At 36.9% G+C, this 24,805-nt stretch overlaps 1 protein-coding gene across 1 annotated transcript; it reads right to left on the bottom strand.

Annotated features, from left to right (window-relative positions):
* Window positions 1-1,432: 1,432 nt before the first annotated feature.
* Window positions 1,433-23,299, bottom strand: LOC121415864 (survival motor neuron protein-like). The gene is made up of 8 exons (XM_041609239.1): window positions 23,194-23,299; window positions 16,189-16,263; window positions 10,698-10,802; window positions 9,091-9,294; window positions 8,251-8,535; window positions 7,410-7,463; window positions 5,285-5,419; window positions 1,433-4,465 (listed from the first exon to the last, which is right to left on the bottom strand). Exons 1-8 carry the CDS (start codon window positions 23,233-23,235, stop codon window positions 4,292-4,294), a joined length of 1,074 nt encoding a protein of 357 aa, XP_041465173.1. The 5' UTR covers window positions 23,236-23,299; the 3' UTR covers window positions 1,433-4,291.
* Window positions 23,300-24,805: the final 1,506 nt, after the last annotated feature.

Raw genomic sequence — 24,805 nt, 5'->3', positions numbered from 1 at the left:
TAATGGTTTTACCCAAGGGTCATTTGAACCAAGTGTGATCAAAATTGATGCAGGAATTAAGAAATGAGAGCAAGTTGAAAATTTCAAAGGATGAACACGACCTCAAAACATTTGACCTTTTGACCCCTGATGACCTTTAACCCCATCATCCTCATGGACACACATATGGTATTACTCAAACTCAAAGATCATATTATGTACCAAGTGTGAACATAATTGATGCAGAAATAAGTAAATGAGAGCAAGGTTGAACAAAAACTTTCACATTTGTGTAACAGACGAACAAACAAACTACCAAACAGACAGACCAACGGACCAACAGACAGACAGGAAAAGTGGTCGCAAGGTCTCTGCCGGGCTACACAAAAAATAATTGCATGTTATATGATCTTTAGGTATTGTATCCACTCAGCCTGCAAGAATTATAACACAACTCAAAATAAGAACCAAACTAATCATAATCCAAGAGGAACAATTGCTTTTCTAATAATTTCTTACTCAATCACACTCTCTCACTCCTGCTCTAACAGTTTTGATGATATTTATACTTCTTTCATACAGTTTCCTTCATTCATTCTATACTGATCAAATAAACCCCTCAAAAAAGTTCTGCAACTCAAGTTTGAGTGCTAATAAATTTCTTAGTGTGCCATCATCATATGTAAAAGTGGTATCATTGGAAAGTATGATTATTCCTCTTTACGATCATGTGTCTTTTGTAATGCTAGTGTTATCATGAAATACACAGACATGATAAATAAGCAGCAATGTAAAAAATGAAATGTTGCAAAATTCGTTGCCATGTCATGTTTGAGTTCTGCAACTCAAACTGCAAGTTTGAGTGCTAATAAATTTCTTAATGTGCCATCATCATGTGTAAAAGTGATATTTTTAGAAAGCATGATTATTCTTCTTTACAATCATGTGTCATTTGTAATGCTAGTGTTATCATGAAATACACAGACATAATAATACGCAGCAATGTTAGAAATGAAATGCTGCAAAATGCGTCGTTTCAAATAGCGAATTTCCAATTGTTTTGAGGATGGATCGAGTGCATTCACTGTCACCTGCGTGGTGGAAATTCTATAGAAATGGAGACTCTTGTTAGAAATCAATGCATTTTGCAACATTTCACTTCTGACTTTTCTCAATGTTCAGGGTGACTGCATATTCCATGATTACATAATCATGACAAATGGCATGTCATTGTAAAGAGGAATAATTCAGCTTTCCAATGATACCAGTTTCATCTTTTATACTTCATTAACCAAAAAGAAATCATCCCCCAAAACTGAGTTGCAAAACTTTTTTTGAGGGGTTTATATAATTCTCATTAACAATATACATGTAGCCTCCCATTGACATTGAATTTATAAATATTTCTTGGCAAATATTTTTTGGGGGTATTTTTTGCAAAATTACACTAATTGCTTACTTAATATTCTAATAACTATGAATTTTCTTGACACTTTATATGTTGAATATAGATTTTTAATGCATGGAAGAGCGTTGTATAATTGAAAATGTTTTGTTTTTAAATCAGGCCTATACTGTTCAATATTTCAAGGGGTCTGCCAGAGCATTAGGACATGTAATACTAAAATATTTCTTACAGGTCAGTATTCTCTAAATTGTGGGTGTCCAGCAAGAGAAGTGGCAGAATCTCTACTATTCTCATCTTGTGCTTCTAATGAATGTAGCTTTATTGTTATGAATGGTACTTGACAACTTCCATACTGAAAATATTTTTTTCTAATTCACTCCTATGAGGCAGAAAATGAATATCTCTTCATGCACTTTTAAAAGTGTCCAACATTCTTTTGTGACGGGCAACATTTCTCCTTTTCTTCCATTTTATTGTATGGACACCATTAGCAGTTACATCCTCAAGAGACTATTTCATCTGATGCTCAACAGCAATGAACATTGCTCTGGACATTAGATAAAACAATTGAGACACTCAAGAGTGGTGACATTTTTAAAAGAGACCTGTTAGGCCATTATTATTTTTTTTCTTCTTGTTCTCTCTTATCACCTTCTCTCCAAAAATCTATCATATCTTATTTTTCTACTCTCATCTGCGTATCTTTCATCATCTCCATATTCATTTAAGATAAAAATCAGACAAAACTCATGATAAAAACAGCCAAGGCTAAGGAATTTTGTTTTTAAATGGTTCAGGCGGAAACCAGCTTAAAGAAAAACTCATATTGTTTTATAGCAGTACATATTTATTCTTCTTATAATTCACTTGCTTATAAGTCATTTATTGTAAAAATCAATTCATGAATTTAAAGAGTTAGGATTATCAAAATGAATGATCAACATGCCCGGGAAAAATATTTTCATTATTTGATTTAAATATAGTCCATCAATAAGTTGTTGTAATTGTTTGGTCAGGCAAAACACATAAAAGCCATAATTAAATTGAGACAGTGTTCATAACCGTGTTTTTTCTGATAGTTGAAAAGACCAACTATAAAATAGAGAGTGATAGATAGAGAGTGGGGGGGGGGGGAATTGGAAAGAGATGTAGAAAAAGAGTGGAGAAGGGGAGGGAGAGAGATGGGGGCGAAGGGAGACAGGACTTGGATGGGGAGAGGGGGAGAGAAAGAATGGGGTGATTGAGAGAAGGGACTCAGGGAGATCCTCCTTTAGAATTCTACAAGGCACACAATAATAAGTATTAATATAGCACATTAATATGGTTGTTCTTGGGTCACTGGGATTAGAAACCAAGATGTCAAGCCTCGTTGATTGTAATTTGGTTCCTTGGATAATGAACATTATTTAAAGTATATCCCTTGCTTGGGTATTATCTCAATACAGTGTATATGAAAACCTTATTGATTTTTCATCATTGAATCACTGGATATTCCTTTGAATGACCATTTAAACATAAAGATAAGTTCTCATTCAATAGTGAAATCAAATACCATTTCTTAATCATTATCAAATGCATTGCCACCTTTTATTTTTTATTGCTGTTCCATCTCTGAAAAAAGTAGGGGTTGAATGAAATAACAAATATACATGTCATCATTCAGGAAATGTGCCAGAAAACTAATGTACAGTAACATTCTGAAAACCTCTTGTAATGCTGGTGCTATTAAAGTCAACTGGCACAAAAATACTGTTATATGGAATACCTAGAAATTCCTAATCATCTTCTGATCAGGAACTATGTTGTCAGAGAGCGGTCGGGTCAACATTCTTCCCTTTTTATTCACATCAAAACAAATTGAGTCAATTTGTTTAATTTTTATGGCTTGTTTGACCACTTTTATGTTTGAAGTATCAAATCTCAGAAAATAATATTCATTAATTTATTTCAATCCGACTTTGGTCTCACATATGAGAAATGCGGCAGATTGGAGTCACATCCTCGGCTCGGCTTCTGATCAGGAACTATGTTGTCAGAGAGCGGTCGGGTCAACATTCTTCCCTTTTTATTCACATCAAAACAAATTGAGTCAATTTGTTTGATTTTTATGGCTTGTTTGACCACTTTTATGTTTGAAGTATCAAATCTCAGAAAATAATATTCATTAATTTATTTCAATCCGACTTTGGTCTCACATATGAGAAATGCGGCAGATTGGAGTCACATCCTCGGCTCATATCCGTCGCTTGAAAATATGGGCTATGATCAAATAAAAGTCATTTATTAAGCTCACTTTTTAACCAGCCACTAAACAAATTTGTGGCGGATTATTCAGACTATTCGAAGGCAGTTCTATGACATCATCCTTTCATCAACCTTACAACTCCAACATCATGCAAGATAATGCTCCTCTGCAAGTCAATACTCTACTTAACATGGAACAAACATGGTTTCACAGTGATTTCTGTTCACAATCATATCTTCATTTCTCAAATCCTTTTCAGATAACCTATGCCACTAGTCAAAGGACTGAGTAGAGTTTTTAAGTAGGAATTCCACCACAAAGGCGTCTATGCATAGTGGGTTTCCTGCATTCTCAATTAATTTGTCTCTGATAAAATGTGAGCACTGGTCATGAAAAGCCAAACGCGGCTTCCCTGTGTGAAAGACTTGCCTTAACTTTCCTCATCAAATCAATACATGCACTTCACTTTAATAACATGGAACAAAAACCAATGTCTGAGGGATTTCTATTCCCTACTCCATCTTCTTCTCACATATAAACCAATTCAAACAATTCTTGTCACTTTTCACAATAATAAGCAGAGAAATGCTACCCCTACCTACTACCTTGACTTGAGGAAACCAACTTCATCCTCTTCATACCCCCATTTCATTTCATTGTCATGATTCCTGGCTGATGTCTTGAGACTTCTCGTCAGGTTGAGATGGAGTTGCTTCCTTGACCTCGTCTTTTGCCCTAGACTGTCTTCCTTGCCCCGCTCTTCTTGGGGTTGTATCATCTTCCTTAATCTTTGAGGTAGTACTGTCACTGGTTTTCTTTGATTTCTTCAGACCCTAAGGTATCATGATAATAGGAAATTAGTTTAAAAGCTGTGGTGAAAAACACAAACTAGATGGGTTCTCGACTGATACTCTAACTTATGCCTCTGCAATTGCCAGATATATGAAGAATATATTACACACGTAACTTTTAAGCTTTCAAATAATGACCTCTGTGGCTTGCAACCCCAAAATTGCCCTAAATGGGTTCTCGACTGATACTCTAACTTATGCCTCTGCAATTGCCAGATATATGAAGAATATATTACACACGTAACTTTTAAGCTTTCAAATAATGACCTCTGTGGCTTGCAACCCCAAAATTGAAGCAGATCATCATCATTCACATATATACATAAATACATAAACCAAGTTTTAAGTTTATCTCTTGAAAGGTTCTTAGGTTTTCATGATAACAATTTATATTAATAACCTTTGCTTTCATGACCCCAAACTAATCAGAATACTGTCACTCCTATAAGAATACTTTGCCAAAGTCTGAGGTTGATCTGTTAAACTATTATCCCCCAAATGACCTGTAAACATAATACCTGTGGCAATCACTTACACGTACATGTACATGTAAAATGGGCTGCGGCATAAAAAAGAACTGTAACAGAATCCAACACAAAGACCACCAAGTTGGTGTTTGCATACTATATATATAAATGATAATCTTGTGCCAAATGATCTGGGTGAATATGAATAACATATGACTCAGTAGTCAATAAAAATCAAGATTTACATGGTAGCTTTCAAAGTGGCAAACTTATAAATCCTATATGTCTTTCCGAAATGTGCCCCTCAATGGTTAAAGAAAGGACACGAACCTACCTCATAATAACCAGTATGATAGCCACTCATATACCAAGACATCAACATAGAATGCAGAGCCTCTTTGTCCATATCTTCAACATCATCCGGCAGAGGGGGATGAGGAGGTGGTGTGGGCGGCATTGAAGGAATCCGCTGGTGTCGGTACAACAAAGCATATTGATTCAATTAAGCAATTGTGCCTTAGTTCGTGTAAAAATTGTGCAATTGTCTAAAACTGAGGGTAAAAGTTCTAAGTTCTGTAAAAGTTGAGCAATGGTGAAAAGATTTGCATTTTCAGAAGCCGTTTTTTTTTTAACATCACATCTTTAAAACTCTCCTCTGCCGAAAAATGGTTTGCTGTAGCAGCTGCCATAACTTGGAATGCTATCCCTCTTTCAATAAGAAATGTTTCCAGTGTTCTTGGCTTCAAATCATCCCTTAAGACATACCTTTTTCCTCAATAATTAATATTTCCCTTTTTATCTTGAATATTGTAGTAATCATTGCAAATATTAAATTGTTTCCTACTTTTGTACATGCTATGGTACTTTTTGTTTTTAGCGCCTCTAAATACCCATTATTATTATTATTTAAAAAGAGAAAGCTGTAAAACCATTAAAACCATTGTTTTGACAGAATCCAAATCCTTTATTAAACATTTATCATAATAATATATAGCATTTAGAGTGCGCCTTCTATCTAGTTTCCTATTTAGAGGTGCAGAGGGAATTATTACACAGAGAGGGGGGTGTTATTTGAAATATGATGAGAATAGATATGTATTAAGGTTGGCTTTGAAGGACTCTATATATTTGGCATTACTGATAAAATCAAGAAAAAATATAATACCTGAACCCAAGTTCATGATAAAGTTGTGAAATACAACTGTAGTACTTTTCCTTGATTTAAAGGGACACTTATAAAGCAATAAATAAAAGTTGCAGGCTAGCCAACATAGGTATGTGATTGATCATGCTGACTTCTTTGCAAGCTATCTGCATTGGTCAATGGGATTTGTAGATCTAAAGTGATTTTGGAAGACTGATTGCTGCGAAGCGACTGCCACTCACAGGTCCGTCACTGCAAGGATTTCAGCAAACATCTGTTAAGGTTTTACTGCCTTATGAGGAATGTTACCCCCTTTTCTACCCCCATTTTATCCTCCTTTTAAAAGGACATTCTTTATTAAACGGGATTGTAGAAGAACTTTTGGATAAGAGAAAAAGGAAAAATTAGAAAATACCTCTTTACCATTGATTTTTAAAGTAAGTTTCTTGCAATGCATTATTTTAACCCTATATAGCCAGGGGGGGGGGGGGGCCCTAAAAGGCCCCCTTGACATTTTTCGCGATAATTTCTAAATGCAAAAAAATAATACGCTGAAATTTCATGAGTTTTTTCTTTCACATCTCCCGCACATTTTGAGACCCTGTTTGCGAAAATCTGGATTACACTTGCGGAGATATAGCACATATTCATGACGAATGTCACCGAAAATGGCAATTTCCATTGACTTTTGTGTGTACAATGTGTGGGTTTTACAAGAAGATGAATGTTTTTTTCTGTTTTTCCTCACATAACTTTCTTTTGGGCTATCACCAACTATTCTAGATTTAAGCAAACAATAAAAAATAGAGATTTCGAAACAAAGAAATAAATAATGAATTAAAAACAAAGAAATACATAAGAATTTGGAAACACAGAAGGAAAAAAGAATATTATCGAGAAAAATTAGCATATGCGCATAATCAATTACTATTATAACCTAATAATTATACAATTTCAATACCCTTGAGTGAGCTGTCTTTTAGATTACATGACTGGCTACTAACATGCTTGATTCCATTGCATTTTCTCAAAAAATGGATGGGAAAAAAAATGAAAATTCCTTGAAAATATTTGAATAATTAATTAGATAAATATAAAATGATAATAAATATCACAAATTTGACAACGCATTCTTGTAAAATACATAATGAGACACCCACACACCAAATTTGGTCGCAAATCGGTCGAAAAATGGCCGAGATCTGCAGGGGGGAATAGCCCCCCCCCCCCCCGGATATGCAATTTCAAAATAGCCCGGGCTATATAGGGTTAAATAAATAAATAAATATATAGGTTTTAAAATGAATGTACTTACTGGGGGTGTTTGAGAAGCAGGATGTGGTGAAGTTCCTCCCCAACCAGGCATCATCTAAAAAATAAAGAGACATTGGTCAATTCTAACCTCGGTGTTGGTGTTTTTCTTAGAAGCAAAATTCAGATTGCTGTCCCCAGCTTAAACACCTCATGTGATTTTCCAAATGACCCAAAGCATGTAATTAATAGTTCAACTTCTAGCATGATTAGTCCCTGGACAGGGCTGTATTTTAAGTGCGGTGATGTACAGATGTCAAATCTAGGAGATGTAAGGTGATTTTGAGTTTGGTGTTAGAATTGGTGTTTATGTAGAACCACAATGTAGCTGGTCATCTTTCGCTTGAACGCATCATGTGAGTTTACATAAATAATCCAACTCACATCACTGATTTTAAATTTGGTGATGTGTTTTATGTACAAATTTATCCTACCACCAACACTGAAGTGGGAATGTAAAATTTCTAATAGTTAAATTTGACTTTTTTATAAGATTGAAATGCTTCTTATTGACAAAATCTGATAGCAAGTTTATCATCTGTCAAATTTGATTAACATTTCAGGAAATTGATCCCTACTTTGTTGAGATATCAGGGAAAAGATCCTATATTAAGCAATACCATTTATATGTAATCAAAAACCATCCTAAACTTATCAGTAATTCCAATGTGGAAAATTTACTCTAGATTCTTAGTCAACATGAAATGAGAATGAAAAAATTGGCATTTATCATCTGCTCCACTTACTACTTAATTTATATTGTAGTATAAAAATATATTTAAAAAGTATTAGTAATTTCTTCAATGCGGAACTTTGACCCTTGGTCTCAGGATTCATGGTCTCACCTGTGTAGTTGCAGGGGATCCCCATGGAGCAAAGGGCAACGGTGACATCATCGGAGGTGGTGGTGGCATCGGAGGTGGGGGTCCTGGATGGGGTGGATACCATGTCCCCCCATAGGGATTTGGGTAGCCAAGGGGTTGAGGCATGCTTGCTGGATGTGGTGGTGGAACATGTGGCGGGTGTGGTGGGTAAGGATGGTGGGAACGTTTCCTGGGGCCAGCACCACTTCCACTGGGGTGCAGGGGGCTCTGACTGTGGTCTGTCCACTCCATGGAATCATACCCATTCTGTACAGGAACAAAATGACAGGAAAACAGTAAAGATATCAGTTTGCTATGCTTGAAAAGGATCTGAATTTGCAGACTACAGGCTCTGACCTGGATTTCCAATCAGAGTCTTAGCCTGCAGTAAGTAGATATGGGGGTAATTCATGAATTCATTGCATTCTGTAAATCACTCTGTAGTCTCATCACCTGTATATTGAAAACATATTCACCACTTCTTTGTTCAAAAACAAATTTATCTCATGATGCCAATCACAGCAATTATACATTAAAATACTAAAATGTAATCAGAAACAAAAAGAACAAGTACTGTGCACATTGGTCAACATGGTATTGGGGAAAATTTCTACATGCTAGATTGGAAATATAGCTTATCTTACAGAAAAAATAACCTGAACACTCAACTAAAATCTTTAAAAAGGAAAAACATCACCATGGGCACAAGTCAGATATGAATGTCATTTCTAGATTAAATAAATGGATAACGTCCAACCATTGGAATAAAACAACAGGAACCATTGTCTACCCCAATGAAATTGAATTACCGCAGAAACATACCTCAAGCTCTGCTTTTGAGTTTACAGAGGCCTCCGCCTCGGATTCCGTGAAAAGATCAGAGAGCCTCTTCTCTTCCTCGTTCCCATAGCCAGAGTATCTAACGATGCAAGACGATTTCTTATTGTTGATGCTCGTTACCATGGCACTGTACACCATGTCATCCTCTGTGAATACAGATTTACAGCGATCCCCAACTTTCCATCTCTGAAAGGTAGACAGGTCAAGTTTGAATGGAAACTACAATTACAAAGAAACTTCTCCAGCAAGAAAAAGGCCTACATTTAACACTAAAAACATATATCAAATTTGTGTTGTATTTTTTTTAATCAACAATGGAAGATAGGCAGGTTGATTTCGGCCCTTTATTGAATATGATATTGAATAGTTCTTGCAAACAGAGTTTTCAAAGAAATTTGATCTTCTACGTCAAGTCAGATATAATAAACATTCATATTTTAAATGTCTTTGAATAATGTCTTTTTTATTCCAGAGTGTCATCCAAACAAAGAACTAGGCAGAGTCATCGTAATCAGAATGGTGGAAGACAGTAAGGGAGGGCCATAGTTATGATATAACGAAAACTACAAAAAAAATCCAGAGGCAGGGCTGGGGGCAAGGATGACCAAGATTATGCTCAAGGTATGTCTGCTTCTGCCATTTGCAATAAAAAATTAAAGATATTGAATGAGATGCATTACATGTACATTAACTCTAGGCGGGGGGGGGGGGCCTCGGAGGCCCCCCCTCAACGAATTGCGCGATATTTTCGCCGTGCGAAATTTTTTGACCGCGCCGCTCACTGAGTTTTTACTTTTAAGTCTTGCGCAACTTTTGAGACCAATTTTGCGTCACCCGGATACGTGGTTCCGAAATTACGCAACATTATGTAAGTGCATGTCAGACCGAAAATTGATTTCGTATACAAAATCAATGCAAATTGTGTTTTCAACCAAACTTCATAAATGTATGATTATTTTTAGTTTTGCTAGTCTAAATTTATTCATGTTATGATTTTTATGATCACAGAAGAGTCCCCAACAAATTTCATTGAAAAAACAATGAAAAACGAAACGTCAAAAAACAAAGAAATAGATAAGAAATTGCAAAAAACAATATAATACATAAGAAAATGATTTGATATCACAATTTTGTCATGTATTCTTGCTAAGGACACCACAAAGAGTTTCTATACCAAAAATTAGTACATTTGGAGCTTTATTTAGGGAGTAAGAGGAAAAAGTATGATTTCGCATACTAATTACGCATAAATTAGCATAATCACTTACCGGTAATAGCGATTCGCATGAAATAAATTATTATAGAATCTTGTAGATTATGTCCCAGACAACCCGCGTGCCAATTTTTGGCGCGATCACGCGGTCGACGGCCGAGATCTTAGGGGGGCCTGGGAGGCTCCCCCCGGCCATAGGAACTCCCAAAATACCCCGGCCTAGATAGGGTTAATTACATTGGCATCGATTCTTAACCATGACTAAGTCACAACTGTCTGCGGAAAGACTGATGCTTGTAGATCATGTATTAGGAATCAAGAAAATGGTGAAATCTAGAGTACCAACTAAATGTACAAATATCATGCAAAGATTTACCGTTTGTGCTGGTATAAAGTTCTTCTTCTTCTTGTTCTTCTTCCCTCCTCTCTTTTTCTTAGGTTTGTTTTTTCCGTCCTTCTCACTTCCATCATCAGTCATACCCTATATTAATAGAAACAATGATATATAAACAAGTGGAATGCCTCTGGCCCTCTCACCTGCATCACGTAGTTCGGTTACACTTCGTATTTCCGAAGCTTCGTAATTCCGAAGGTTCTTTATTCCGAAGGTTCGTATTTCCGAAACACGTAAATTGCCTATACCTCGATGTTCGTTAATCCGAAAACGAAAAAGGGTTCGTTAATCCAAACATTTGTGGCGTTATTCCGACGGTTCGTTATTCCGACGGTTCGTTATTCCGAAGGTTCGATAATCCGAAAACGAAATAAGGTTCGTTGTTCTGAAGGTTCGATAATCCAAAAACGAAATAAGGTTCGTTGTTCCGAAGGTTCGTTAATCCGAAAACGAAATAAGGTTCGTTGTTCCGAAGGTTCGTTAATCCGAAAACGAAATAAGGTTCGTTGTTCCGAAGGTTCGTTAATCCGAAAACAAAATAAGGTTCGTTTTTCCGAAGGTTCATTAATCCGAAAAAGAAATAAGGTTCGTTAATCCGAAAACGAAATAAGATTCGTTAATCCGAAAACGAAATAAGGTTCGTTAATCCGAAAACGAAATAAGGTTCGTTAATCCGAAAACGAAATAAGGTTCGTTCATCCGAAAACAAAATAAGGTTCGTTAATCCGAAAACGAAATAAGGTTCGTTCATCCGAAAACAAAATAAGGTTCGTTAATCCGAAAAATGAAAACCGGGAAAGCAGAGGCAAGGGGGAGGGGGCGGGGGACACTGTTGCCGTTCAATTGTTATGAGGATGGGAAGGCAAGGGCGGCCGAACGAATTTTCGTTTGGGGGTAAAGCCAAAAAATGAAACTCATACGTCAAAATGGACACTTTGGTGATATTTTCCCCTTAAGATTATCATCTGCTTGAAGTCATTGTGTTTGATAGTGATTAAGTAGAGAAAAACCTTTTTTGAAGTGATTTCTTATTATGGCAAAACGTATATTTAGGCTTTATTTTTCGAGAGAGAGTGTAATGAGCGAGCGGCTTGGTAAAATAAATTCAAAGGTGAAGTTGTAAAACGTTTTGGGGGGTCAATTATTCTTAAAATGGCATAATTGCGAGGTGTTGCGAGCGTGAATCACAAGCTAAAACTTTAGGGTAATTCAATAAAAAATGAAAATAAGTTTTTAAAAATCCGAGCAGATTTCTGCTGTCATTAAAAAGATGTGCATCTAACTGAAAAAATAACACGAGCGCAAAACGCAGCTTAAACATACTGACCAGAAAGGAACCTGTTAAAGAAAGCATTTAGTGACCTCTTTAGGATGCATATTTCACCAATCGAATGAGAGTGCGAAGCGCAAGCTGAAAATTTGCAATATTCCAGCCTGAAAACTTAACTTGTATACTTTAAAAAGAGTATTTTATTTCGAAAAAACACGAAAAACCGCATATTTATTTTTGAAAAAGGAACTTTCCCATTTTGGAAAATATTCATTTCCCTGTTTTTTATTTCATTTTGGGGGTGCAAGTGCCCCCTGCCTCCCTCCCGGCGGATCCAACTTTCGTCAAATAGGGGGGGGGGGCAATATTTTTTTCAGCCACATTTTCCTCGATCGGCAGCTTAAAGTTGATTTTTGTTTGTTTCTTTGAAAGGGTAGTCCTAACAGTCAATAATTAGCTTTATACTTATAAAAAAGTAAATATGTAATAACATGATAAACCCTTTTTAAATAATGCGAGCACGAGCTATATATTTTTTTTTAATATGATGGGCAATATGTTTGTGATCTTCAAAATGAAATGCCTACGTAACTAACTTTAGATAATAACTGCGAGTAAGGTCGCAAAGAGAAATTTTAAATATATAAGCTCTGACCTGATCTAAAGGGGACATTTAAAGATTTTTTTGCAGTTAGCCATGAAGACGATGCGTGTTTCAACCAGTGGCGGCGGAATATATTTTCCTGGGGGGGGGGCAAAGCCAAAAAAAGGGGACCAATAGGGGCAATTTGGTGCAAACGTATATTTTCACCATGAGATTATCATCTTTGTAAAGAGGTTGTGTGTTTTGTAGTAATTGAATTGAGCAAAAAAAATTAAGTGATCACTGATTGATAAATTATATATTTACGTTTCATTTCTGCGAGCGTAGCGAGCAAACGGTTGGGGGGGGAAGAAATCAAATCTGAAGATGTAAAATTCGCCTTTTTGGTCAATTACTGTTAAAGGGTATCCTTGTGAGATGTTGCGAGCGAATCACGTGCTCAAACTTTTGGAAATTTCATGTACAGGTAGGCCTAGAATGATAATAATGATATAGATAGGGAAGCCACTTCAGTTCTGAAAACTGTTCTCCCAGCTATTATTTTTTTAACAAGAATACTTAGAATGTCCAGTTTTCAGGTTGGAAATCGGAAAATTTTGGCTCACGTTTCTCGCTCGCATCAAGTATTGTTTTCCTTCAGCAAGAAATTTATCCGCAATGTGCTGCACTCGACCCAGGTGAGGTGAATGGGTACCCGGCAGGATTAATTCCTTGCATGCACTGAGCGCCGGTGATGGCAGCTCGAGCTAAAGCCGGGGTAATAATAGCAGCGCTTTGTATCCTCACGCAAAAGGCGCTTTATAAATACTGCTATTATTATTATTATTTTTTATTGAGGAACTCATTCTATTCCTGGTTACAAAAAAATATAAAATGTCCAGTTTTCAGGTGGAATATCACAAATTTTAAGCTTGCGGTTTGCGCTCTCATTTAGTTCGTGAGATATATATTCTATTCATTAATCACTAAATGCAGTCCTTAAAAGATTACTTAGGTCACTATATAAACAAATTACAGCTCGCTCTCGAGTTAATTCTTTAGAAAGATACACATCTTTCTCACGATTAAAAAACCTGCTCAGAATGTTTAAGTTCACGTCTTGTTACATGAAATGTCTATTAGTTTGAGCTTGCGACCCGGGCTTCCGATTCGCGCTTTCAACATCTCACAAGGATCATTATTATAGTATTATTTTTTATTACCAGCAGAAGCTGTTATTAAAAATGACATCCCTTCCAATACAAATCCTATTATCTAGAGGTTACTCGCACGCGACCAACACACTTGATACCCTGCATCTTTAAACCATTTGCTTAGGCAGCAATTGCTCAGATAAATCGAAATTAGCCTATTATATGCTTGATCAGGGCGCCTATTCTTAATGAAATACAGCGACCACAACACATGCATGTATCATCGATCGTCATTGCATAATATCGTGTAATCTTGTAATGACATCACCGTTTTTGTTACCAAAATGAATAATTTTTCATTTTCGGAAATACGAACCGTATTTAATTTTCGGATTAACGAACCTTATTGAATTTTCGGATTAACGAACCTTATTTCGTTTTCGGATTAATGAACCTTATTTCGTTTTCGGATTAACGAACCTTATTTCGTTTTCGGAATGACGAACCTTCGGAATTACGAACCTTATTTCGTTTTCGGATTAACGAACCTTCGGAATTACGAACCTTATTTCGTTTTCGGATTAACGAACCTTCGGAATTACGAACCTTATTTCGTTTTCGGATTAACGAACCTTCGGAATTACGAACCTTATTTCGTTTTCGGATTGACGAACCTTCGGAATTACGAACCTTCGGAAATACGAACCTTCGGAATAACCGAACCTTCGGAATTACGAAGCTTCGGAATTACGAATGTATGCGCGTAGTTCAATATAGCAGCAGTGCTGACTTTGAAAACTACTCTAACTCGCACAAGATGTTCAGTGATACATGGTTACTCTTATGTCCACTTTTTATGAACTAGACCAATAAACTTACAGAGATATGGTTATTCAACAAAAAAAAACCCAACATGGTCAAAGTTCATTGACCTTACATGACCTTTGACCTTGATCATGTGACCTGAAACTCACACAGGATGTTCAGTGATACTTGATTACTCTTATGTCCAAGTTTCATGAATCAGATCCATAAACTTTCAAAGTTATGATGGTAATTCAACAGATACACCCAATTCGGCCAAAGTTCATTGACCTTTGACCTTGGTCATGTGACCTGAAATGCACACAGGATGTTCAGTGATACTTGATTACTCTAATGTCCAAGTTTAACGTACTAGACCAATAAACTTTCAAAGTTATGATGGTAATTCAACAGATTCCCCCAATTTGGCCAAAGTTCATTGATTGACCTTAATCATGAGACCTGAAACTTGCACAAAATGTTCAGTGATGCTTGATTACTATTATGCCCAAGTTTCATGAATCAGATCCATAAACTTTCAAAGTTATGATGGGAATTCAACAGATATCCCCAATTCGGCCAAAGTTCATTGACCCTAAATGACCTTTGACCTTGGTCATGTGACATAAAACTCATGCAGGATGTTCAGTGATACTTGATTAACCTTATGTCCAAGTTTCATGAACTAGGTCTATATATTTTCTAAGATATGATGACATTTCAAAAACTTAACCTCAGGTTAAGATTTTGATGTTGATTCCTCCAACATGGTCTAAGTTCATTGCTAAATGACCTTTGACCTTGGTCATGTGACATGAAACTCTAATAGGATGTTCAGTAATACTTGATTAACCTTATGACCAAGTTTCATGAACTAGGTCCATATACTTTCTAAGTTATGATGTCATTTCAAAAACTTAACCTCAGGTTAAGATTTGATGTTGACGCCGCCGCCGTTGGAAAAGCGGCGCCTATAGTCTCACTCTGCTATGCAGGTGAGACAAAAATGGAAATTATCAAAACTGAAATATCACAAACTTATAGATGATTAAAACAATAATTGGGGATTCTATTGATTACATGCTTTGCCTTTCAGGCAATTAAATACTTTGCCTTTCAATCATTATATATTATATGTTATCAAGCAATTCACACATTAGAGTCAATCATTCTTGAGCTATTTGGGGGAAGAGATTGTAATTTACAGACACTACCCTGGAAATACCATTTGGGATATGGGCTCTACCAATTAAACCATCCTATTGAATTGAATCACTTTACCTAACCATAATAACCCAGTTACTTATTAGGGGCTGTAAGAGACATACATGTACATTGTGCGTGCATATCTTTGCGGTTTAATTATCAACAAATGCAATTCCTCCAATTTCTAAGAAATAATAGTCCAGTCAGTCGATTTGTGAAATCATTGGCAATGGCGAGAAGAATAAATATACAACAAGATCTATACAATAATAATTTCTGTTATTTCATTCACTACCAAACAGGGTTACCAAACTCATCAATCCCAAATGAAATATCCGCCTTTTTTTCATTAAAGAGACTGTAGAATTATAATTTTTTTTCTTATGAAGCAGAACACTCAACCTCATATAACGTTATTTGTTTGAATATGGAGCACAATGAAAGTTTAGCACCTACCTTAACACAACTAATGGCTTTATCATAGGCTTTAATCAGAGCAGAATCATCCCACAGGTCTGAGTCATTGTCACTCTGCAACAAACAAAAATGGACAAAATAAAGTACAGAACTTTATCATACATGTACACCATCTGAATTCTGAACCATCATATGCGATTCCAATTTCAGAGAAAATAAACTTCAAAGTTTACTATAATATGGACTTTTGTCCTAAACCTTACAAAATATTTATTGCTAGAAGATTATATGGAAGGAAATACCAAGCAAGACAAGTGCTTCACATTGATGTCTGTATTTTCACACAGAACCGTGAAATAGAAAACAGGGGCAGCGGAATGGTTTTCAAAATGGGGGGCAATGCTAAAAATCACAATCATATGTTAATTTTCACATTTTTGTACACAGTTTTGAAAAAGCTGCACATAATATCACAATCCTATGGTCATATTTTTACGTTTATGTTTGGAAAAAGGTAGGGGATGAAGTACCCCCCTCCCATCCCCCCACTTCCGCAGCCATACCCTAAAATGTTTTATCCTTGTCACATTGCATCGGGAAACTGTCCCCATCCCCATGTTGAACGAGCACGATTTTATTTTGTGAGGGGACGGTATCAAGAGTATGATATGCTGTTGGAGCTATCCCCACTGCGTGCCAAACGAACTGTGTATCCCATAGCATAGGGATTGTGTCACGAGTATACTATACTGTTGAAACTGTCCCCACTGCGTACAAAGTGAACTGTGTATCCCATAGCGTGGGGACTGCATCACGAGTATACTATACTGTTGAAACTGTCCCCACCGCCGTGAAAATCAAACTTGATTTCCCATTGAGTGGGGACTGTATCACGAGTATATAATAGGGAGAGAACCCTAGTGTATATACAGTGTGTTTCATTTGTGTGTGTGTTATCATTTTGCTACAGAGCTGTGCGAGAGTTGGGGACTGTGTTCTGGAGAAAGGACGTGATTTTCATGCGTTCTGGTAGGTGTGATTCTAATAATCCCCACTTTTGGATTTGGGGACTATATCATGATCATGCCTAAATTTCACTAGCTAGTAAACTGTCTTTATCTACTCGTGAAAATGGGAAACAGCATAGCTGGAGGTAGACAGCTGGTAGCCATCTGTTTCGAGGAGTTTTTGAACGTTTTTTTTTTTTAATTTCTCCTCGTACACAGACGGCTCGCTATCGTGCAGCCACCATTAGGGGACTTGCAATGCAAAATCCCCCCATCGGGGCTCTTCAATTTTTGTCTTTAATGAATAAAAATTTTGAAAATTAATGCGACCAAAATGCAAATTAATATTCCCTCTTGGCATTAATTAACAAAAAACGGAGAAAAATCAAGTTAAAAGGAACAAAAACAGTGACTTACCTCGGCTGTCGCGCAAATTCACTTCCCCGTTTTATCCGATCTTAAGTACATAAACACATGGCCATTGAGTCCACTCCTAGTACCAATGAGGTCCAAACATTAACATGTATGGACCTCATAGGCGACATTACCAAAAAATATGGGTTAGACAATGCTGTTCTGATTTCCAACCCAAGACTTTGGTAAATGTACGCCTTAATACAAATTGGAGTTAAGTGATATGACTTTCATTTGGTGGGGAGACATTAAAAGTATTAATTAAGTAGTTCAAATTAAAATAGATTATCATTAAACTTACATTTCAGGCCCTTTTTGTTGATTTTCGGTGAGCGTTCCACACAGCTGCGACGAGTGATCAACTCCGAAGTGATACGCGAACTGGTCAGCTGATCGGTCAGGTGATCGGTAGATTATCTTTTTCTCAGACGTTCATAATTTATGTAAAGCGTATCAATCTTCAGTATCTTGATTCCAAAGTATCAGTATTGCAGATAAATGTCATTATTGATTGGAATCAGTGGCGGATCGGGGGGGGGGGGGGGGGTGGGGGTGGGGGTGAGCATTTCTGGCGGATCGGGGGGTGGGGGTGAGCATTTCTGCCCGATCCCCCTATTGAGATTTGTAGTAAATATTTTGGAATTAAATACGTTGTTCATACTAGTTATGCGACCCCTCCCTTATGATGATCACAGCATTATTTGTAATGGGGATATTTCGTTCATAATTATTCTTGTCTCTTCTTTCTCCTTTTTAGCCTATTTTTGCTTGTTAAAACCTTTTTTCCTTTTTTTTTGGGGGGGGGGCTCGCCAAATTTTACGTGGGTCAAAATTACCTTCATTTTTTTAGTGACAATCTTTTTTTCATTTGTCCAGTTCTACGCGAGACAAAATTACCTTCGATCATTATTATAGTTAAAAACTTTTTTTTATTTTTTATTTATTTTTTTTTGGGGGGGGAGGTTGCCAAATATCACGCGAACGTTTTTCAGCTTTTACTGTTTTATTCGACTTATAATCAAATATTAAATGGGGCTTACCACAGTTTTTTTTAAAGTCAATTCATAAGAATATTCCTCCTCGGGATTTGAGCTTTCTTTCATGAAATATCAATTTTTTTCATGATTACCAAAAATACTTTTTTATCGGTGTATGCCTATAAAGCTTTAGCTCATGCGTTGCGCCTGCCATATTTTAATGCTGATCAACTTTATGCTTTTAATGAATTCCTAAAAACAATAAATTCTCAGATCATCAATTTTGTCGCAATCGAATAATTCGATTGCGTCTCTCTATCAGTTTTGAATATTCATAAAAAATATCAGCTCGTGCTTTTTGCTCATATTTTGATTAGTAAATTCTTCTCTTATATAATCGAGTCGGATAGATAGATAGATAACTAGAGAGAGAGAGTTGGGGGGGGGGTCCCTCAGCTACTTGTCCTCGCTTATTTGTTATTATTTGTTATTATGCTCATGTTGTGAGAGCTTTGTGTTTTCACATTTTTTTCTTTTTCAACCTTTTTATTGTCTCGGAGCTTCCCTCTATTTCTTTACACTATATAATGTAGTCCTTTTTACCTCATTGTTTCAATCATTGGCGGCGGAAGCCCCAAATTTTAGGAGGGGACAACCTAAAAAATTTTGACAAGCAAAAAAAAAAGGCTCTCAACCCAAACATTTTAGGGGGGACGTAGGAAAATAAATTGACAAGCAAAAAAAAAAAAAAAGGTCAACAACAAATTTAGGGGGGAACGTCCCCGCTTCCGCCGCCTATGGTTTCAATTCTTTTTTTGTTCTCATTTCAATGAAAACATCATTATTAAACTGACGTAGAAGACTTTATTACGAAATTTTGACATTGTTTTGTTTCATTTGTTTGGCTTTCTTTTTTTCTTCTCCTCATCTTCTTTTTCTTCTTACTTTTTCCCTTTCCTTATTTTCTCTTCAGTATTTCATTCAGGTATCCGCCAATTTATACAACACCAAGCATATAGAGGCGGATAATCAGTGAGGGAGCATGACGGTGTGCCGCTCTAAAAAAAAAGGAGGAATATTGGAAGAAAAAAAACAAAGAAGGGATGGGGAAAAAATAAAGAAAAAAAAGATGATGATGGCAATGACGATGATGAAAATTATCTTGGTGATGATGATGGTTGTGGTGACGGTTGTGGTGATGATGATGGTGATGCTAATGATAGTGGTGATGATGATGATGACGAGATGTAATTTTGTTATTTTGTCTTTGAAAAAATTAAGTAGTGCAAAGTTGAATTCATTTAAAGTTTATTATGAAAATAGCAGAAAAAAATTGGTATGCGTTCGAGGAAAATCCATCCCCACCAATCTTTTTCAAAGGTAAGATTTTTTTTTGCCCGGGGGGGGGGGGGGCCACTTCCATTCACGAGTGGATACCATGCGCGACCATGGGGTCTCGAAAAGCACCCTAAACACGTAATTTCCATATTCTGAAAATGCACCCCTTAACAAGTATTGGCGTGTGAAACCCTACCCTTAACAAGTATTGGAAACAAAACGATACTCTTGGCAAATATTCCCTGAAATGAACCCCTAAACAAGTACAGGAATGTTTTATTGTTACGGGTCCTTCGGTCGTCGGCTTTACCTTATTTGGTTTAGTACGACCCCACCTTCTACACCTCGCGCAAATCGGACTCTAAACACGAAGTGTTGGAGCAAAAAGGACATCCTTTATAAAACATTTTGATTTTGTTTTACCATCCCCGCAAATTAGACCCTAAACACGACGGTTTTCCTAGCGAATTAATAGATACCCTTTTTTCGTTATTTTTGTGTTTTTGACACCCTTATCACGTTACGTAGGTAACGTGCCCTATCGTGAAAAGGACATCCTTTTTACGTTTTTTTTTTGGTCCCGCATGGTATCCACTCGTCAATGTAAGTGGCCCCCCCCCCCGGGTTTTTTTGTGACGGCGTAGGCCTTTGCAAGCAGCTATTATTATGGTAAAAAAGTACATGAAATGTCAAGAAATACATGATGATTTTTATGGTACATTTTAGTAGGCCTATATCAATTCATACTTGTTATCAAAAAGAAAAAAGTGGGTCGTTACGGACCATTAAAAATGGGAAATTTGGGCATTTTATATTTAGGATAGAGCAACTGCTCGTTATAGACGTCACAATAAATCAAGCATTCTAAATTCTATCAACTCCATTTTTTGTCAAATAACACCTTCATCGATATTTTGAAATGATTTTTCTCATATTTTCATCATCTTTTTATCAGGGTGAAATTCCCCTTTAATTTACAAAACAGATTCGCAAACAATATCAAGAGTAGTGGGAGGCAAGGGTGGAAATCTAAGGTAGGGGACCAGGGGCTGGAAAACAGGCAAAAAAAAAAAAAAAAAACTAACAAAAAAAAAAAAAAGGAAGGTTTATCACCCCCAAAAGAAGGTCGTCTCGTCCAAAATACGTTTTACTTCGATTTAAATGATGTAGGCCTATTTCTTTCCATCATATATAAAAGAACAAAAATAGTAGGGGGACATTTGATAATGTGCCCCTACTATTTTGGGTTAGGGGGAAGTGTCCCCCTGGGATTTGCGCCCATGTGGGTGGGGGGTGTTGTACCTCCTTTCGGAATCATTATGGAACAGTGTGAATAGTCGCTGTGATTTCGATCTCATACCTATAAAAAAAAATAGAACAGAAGAACGCCTTGACCACAGGCCAAAATGCCTAACAATTTTTCCGCGGCATTAGCGACTCTCGTAAGGCATGCTCCATTTATAAATAAAGTTGCATGTGTAGCTGTCTATGGCAACAGAATCTATCGCACAATTGAAGCCAGAAGCGTGGGAATTTTCAAGAAAATTCAAGAAAAGAACCGGTGAGTACCGATTTAACAGTATTAATCTAATTAGTTACATGTATTGAATTATAAGAATATTCAATTTTTCGTGAAACAAAGCTTAGTTCTAAGCTAGGGCGGCCCAAATGCGCGTGAGTGGAGTCCCAATTTCTTAACACGGGTAAGTATTGCGTTGTCGCCTAGAGTGATTGAGTCCCCTGTACAGATCACGCTAGAACTTCGGTCTCTGTATTTGGTGAGTGAAGCCAACGGAGTTCAGCTGAACAACCAACATAACGGAGACCGAAGCTTTTGGTCTAAGCTGGAGGTACAAATTCCATTTGGTGACCAGTTCCCAATCCCAAAAGCACGGAATGGCCAACCGGGGTAAGAAAAACTGAAAAACGTATGATGGTGGGCCCCAAGTCTGCGCACTTAACAATTTGAGTTAAGATTTAACCAAATTCCTTCTTATTTCACAAAATCTTTCAATCAATAATGTTCCTTATATTATTGTAAGTGTACAAAATTTCTCATGAAAAAATGAAAAAAAAGAAAGAAAATATAGGATTTTCTTGAAAAAACCTCGGGCTGTCATTTTCAGATTGAAAAAAAAATGGTATGGTTGGAACTACCCCTTATCGACCACCTAATATTCTAAGCATTGTATCTGCGAAAGTATTCATCAATTTTACCTAGTTTTCATCTCATTTGTGCAGAAAATTAAGCAGATCAGATTCCATGTTTCTCACGGCGACTCCGATTCAATCAGCGTATATATCGACGAACAACGAATGCGACGATTTTTCATTTGCTCATTTGCACCCATCTTTTGAAACCGACCACCCGCGATACACTAAGTTTACAGCCTATTCTTGTCGCTGTGGCGAAGTATTTTGACTCTTCCAAATCAGTTCTGTGATGTCGACAACATGCTAAATGATCGTCTCACTACTTCCATTGCGAGCTCCGGCACATGATTCGACGATTGACGACGGATACTTGTTCTAAAGCCGTTTCCTATCGGATTTCTTGGTTTTTCAGCGGGGTTTGGGTCTGGTCAATACAATTTTGATTAAGTTTACTAAATATTTACTTTTTGTTGTTTCTTTTTTTCTCGTAAAATCGATTCTTACCGTTTCTATGGACACTGCGCCTACTCTCCCGCGCGTATCGTTTGTAATACGCAATAATTTTAACGCGCACAAGGTGGTCGGTTTCAAAAGAGGTGGTCGATATGTAGTAGTCTCACCATATCCCATGTCTGCGCACTCATTCACTTTGCACACGATTCAGGAATTTTGTTGAGAAAGGCCGCATTTTGAGGCCATCACACAAAATGCCCTAAAATCTAAATTCATTATTTTCCCATCATTTTGAGTCAGATTTTTTAGTGAATACCTGTCTATGTATTGCATGTGTAAAGTTCGTACTAGTTGCGTATCTTTTCTTACTAGAAATAGAATCGCGCAGATACACGGGTGCGCAAACTTGGGAGACCGCGCAGACATGGGGGAACTGACCATAATTCAGATTGTCTTTTGGAACACCACCCATATTTCAATATGTGGGGCTGGAGTAAGTTTGATTTCAATATGTGGGGCTGGAGTAAGTTTGATTTCAATATGTGGGGCTGGAGTAAGTTTGATTTCAATTGACTGCGTCTACTACCACTAGTTAACCAGTCCATACACCACGGCAAACCAAATTGCACTTCTAAATAAGTTCATGTGCATTCTTAAAGCCAAATGTGTTAACTTCGAAACATCCAAGCAGAATTTCCTACCTGATCAACCCTGAAAACCACGTCGCCAGAACGTTCAGCCATGTCGCTCGGCCTCGGAGCTCGGATATCGTTTCACATGCAGAGCATATGCAGCGCTAGGCGCGCGCGCCTGCATAGCGCATGCCTCGATTCAGTTCCTTGCTAGCTAGCTAGCTAGCTAGAGCTCTAGCTAAATGCTAGTTTCAAGGCATTCAAGGACACCATAGTAGCGTTTATCTGCTCTGGGCCCCGTTGCGCAAGAGTTGCAATCAAACGCAACTCTAAAAATCATGCGTAACTTGATTTTCAACCAATCAACAGTGCGCATTTTTGACTTGCGATTGCATTTTGACTTGCGTTTAAACGCAACTCTTTCTGCAACACGTACGTGCAAAGCGCCAACTTAATGTGTTCCGCCATCTTGCTTGTTGGTTGCCGATAAAATGCGCATTTTCAGATTTTTTTACGCTCAGTCTTTATCCATGACTGAAACATTGACCAATCAAAAACTAAGATTCTATAAGAAATATGAATATTCATATACGAAAGTATAAACATAGATAATTTAATTTTATGTGAAATTTAAACACAATTCTTCAAAATTGGGTTAGTTTTATGTCTGTAAAATGACCCTTAAAACCAAAGTTTTTTTTCGAAAAAATAAGGGTTTTCCCAAGTTGTCATGGTAACATGGCCTGAATTAAAAAAGCTTAGCAAACACTTTATTTCAGTGATCGAGGATGTATTTGTTTACGGTATACGTCTACAAAAGTTATAACATTTTTTTCCAGACCATGGATGAACTTTCAAAAAGAGATATTTTAGGCAAGTTTTTATGATTTCCGGCAATTTTCTGACATAGGCATTTTGAAGACATATTTTTTACAGAAATAGAAGAAGACATCATGGATTTTCCTAATTATCACGACGGATATGCAACTTACTTGTAAATAAATCAAACAAAGTCTATGATTTATTTTCGATAATGCAAAAAGAGACATTCAAGTCTCTGATTGAGAGCCGCAGATTTAACATTCGCACGGCGCAATGGTAACGTTTTCGCCGAATTCGTTGGGGCGAAAACACCAAGCGAGCCGTCCCACTCACCAGTCCCGAACGCTGCGCTGTATGTTTGATGATATATCTGGTGCCATTTCTTGCTTATAAATTTGTTTTTTCTACAATGCCACTATCTCATTAAAATTATTTGTCATGATAACATTGAAAATATTATCGTTTAATGGCCCAGAGGATCGACTGTAATAAAATACACTTTGAAATATTGTCAGAGAGTGATTAGTTAGGTGATGTTTATGGTCAGAATTTAGTCATGGCTTCGGGTGAACTTACGCGAACGCGGTCACTTGCTCACGGGGCGAGTCGGCCTGGCAATTTGGTGGAGGGCCGTTACGTGCAGTGCAGCAAGAGCAGAGTTGGGGAGTTAAGTAAAAATACTTTGAAATAAGTAATCTGCAACTATTTTTTGTCTTACTCTTATCCCTTTAGATTAATTAGATAAGAGATTAAAATTCTAAAAGATTAAATCCAATTTTAGACAGTGGCAGAACAGAGTGGTGCTTTATAATTTAATGGGGGGGGGGGGGTCGTGCATATGCCCCCAATTCAGAAAAAA

Source organism: Lytechinus variegatus, chromosome 5 (assembly GCF_018143015.1).
Source record: "Lytechinus variegatus isolate NC3 chromosome 5, Lvar_3.0, whole genome shotgun sequence".
NCBI lineage: Eukaryota > Metazoa > Echinodermata > Echinoidea > Temnopleuroida > Toxopneustidae > Lytechinus > Lytechinus variegatus.
The sequence above is the reverse complement of the archived record's forward strand: the minus strand, read 5'-3'. Positions and strand labels throughout refer to the sequence as shown.

Bases quoted from the DNA above. Each gene is read 5' to 3' on its own strand.
- LOC121415864 (XM_041609239.1), bottom strand. From the start codon at position 23,235: ATGGCTGAACGTTCTGGCGACGTGGTTTTCAGGGTTGATCAG. The intron at 7,464-8,250 runs GTGAGACCATGA...TTTATTTTTTAG, and splicing joins GATCCCCTGCAACTACACAG to ATGATGCCTGGTTGGGGAGG. The intron at 4,466-5,284 runs GTAGGTTCGTGT...ATGATACCTTAG, and splicing joins ATCATACTGGTTATTATGAG to GGTCTGAAGAAATCAAAGAA.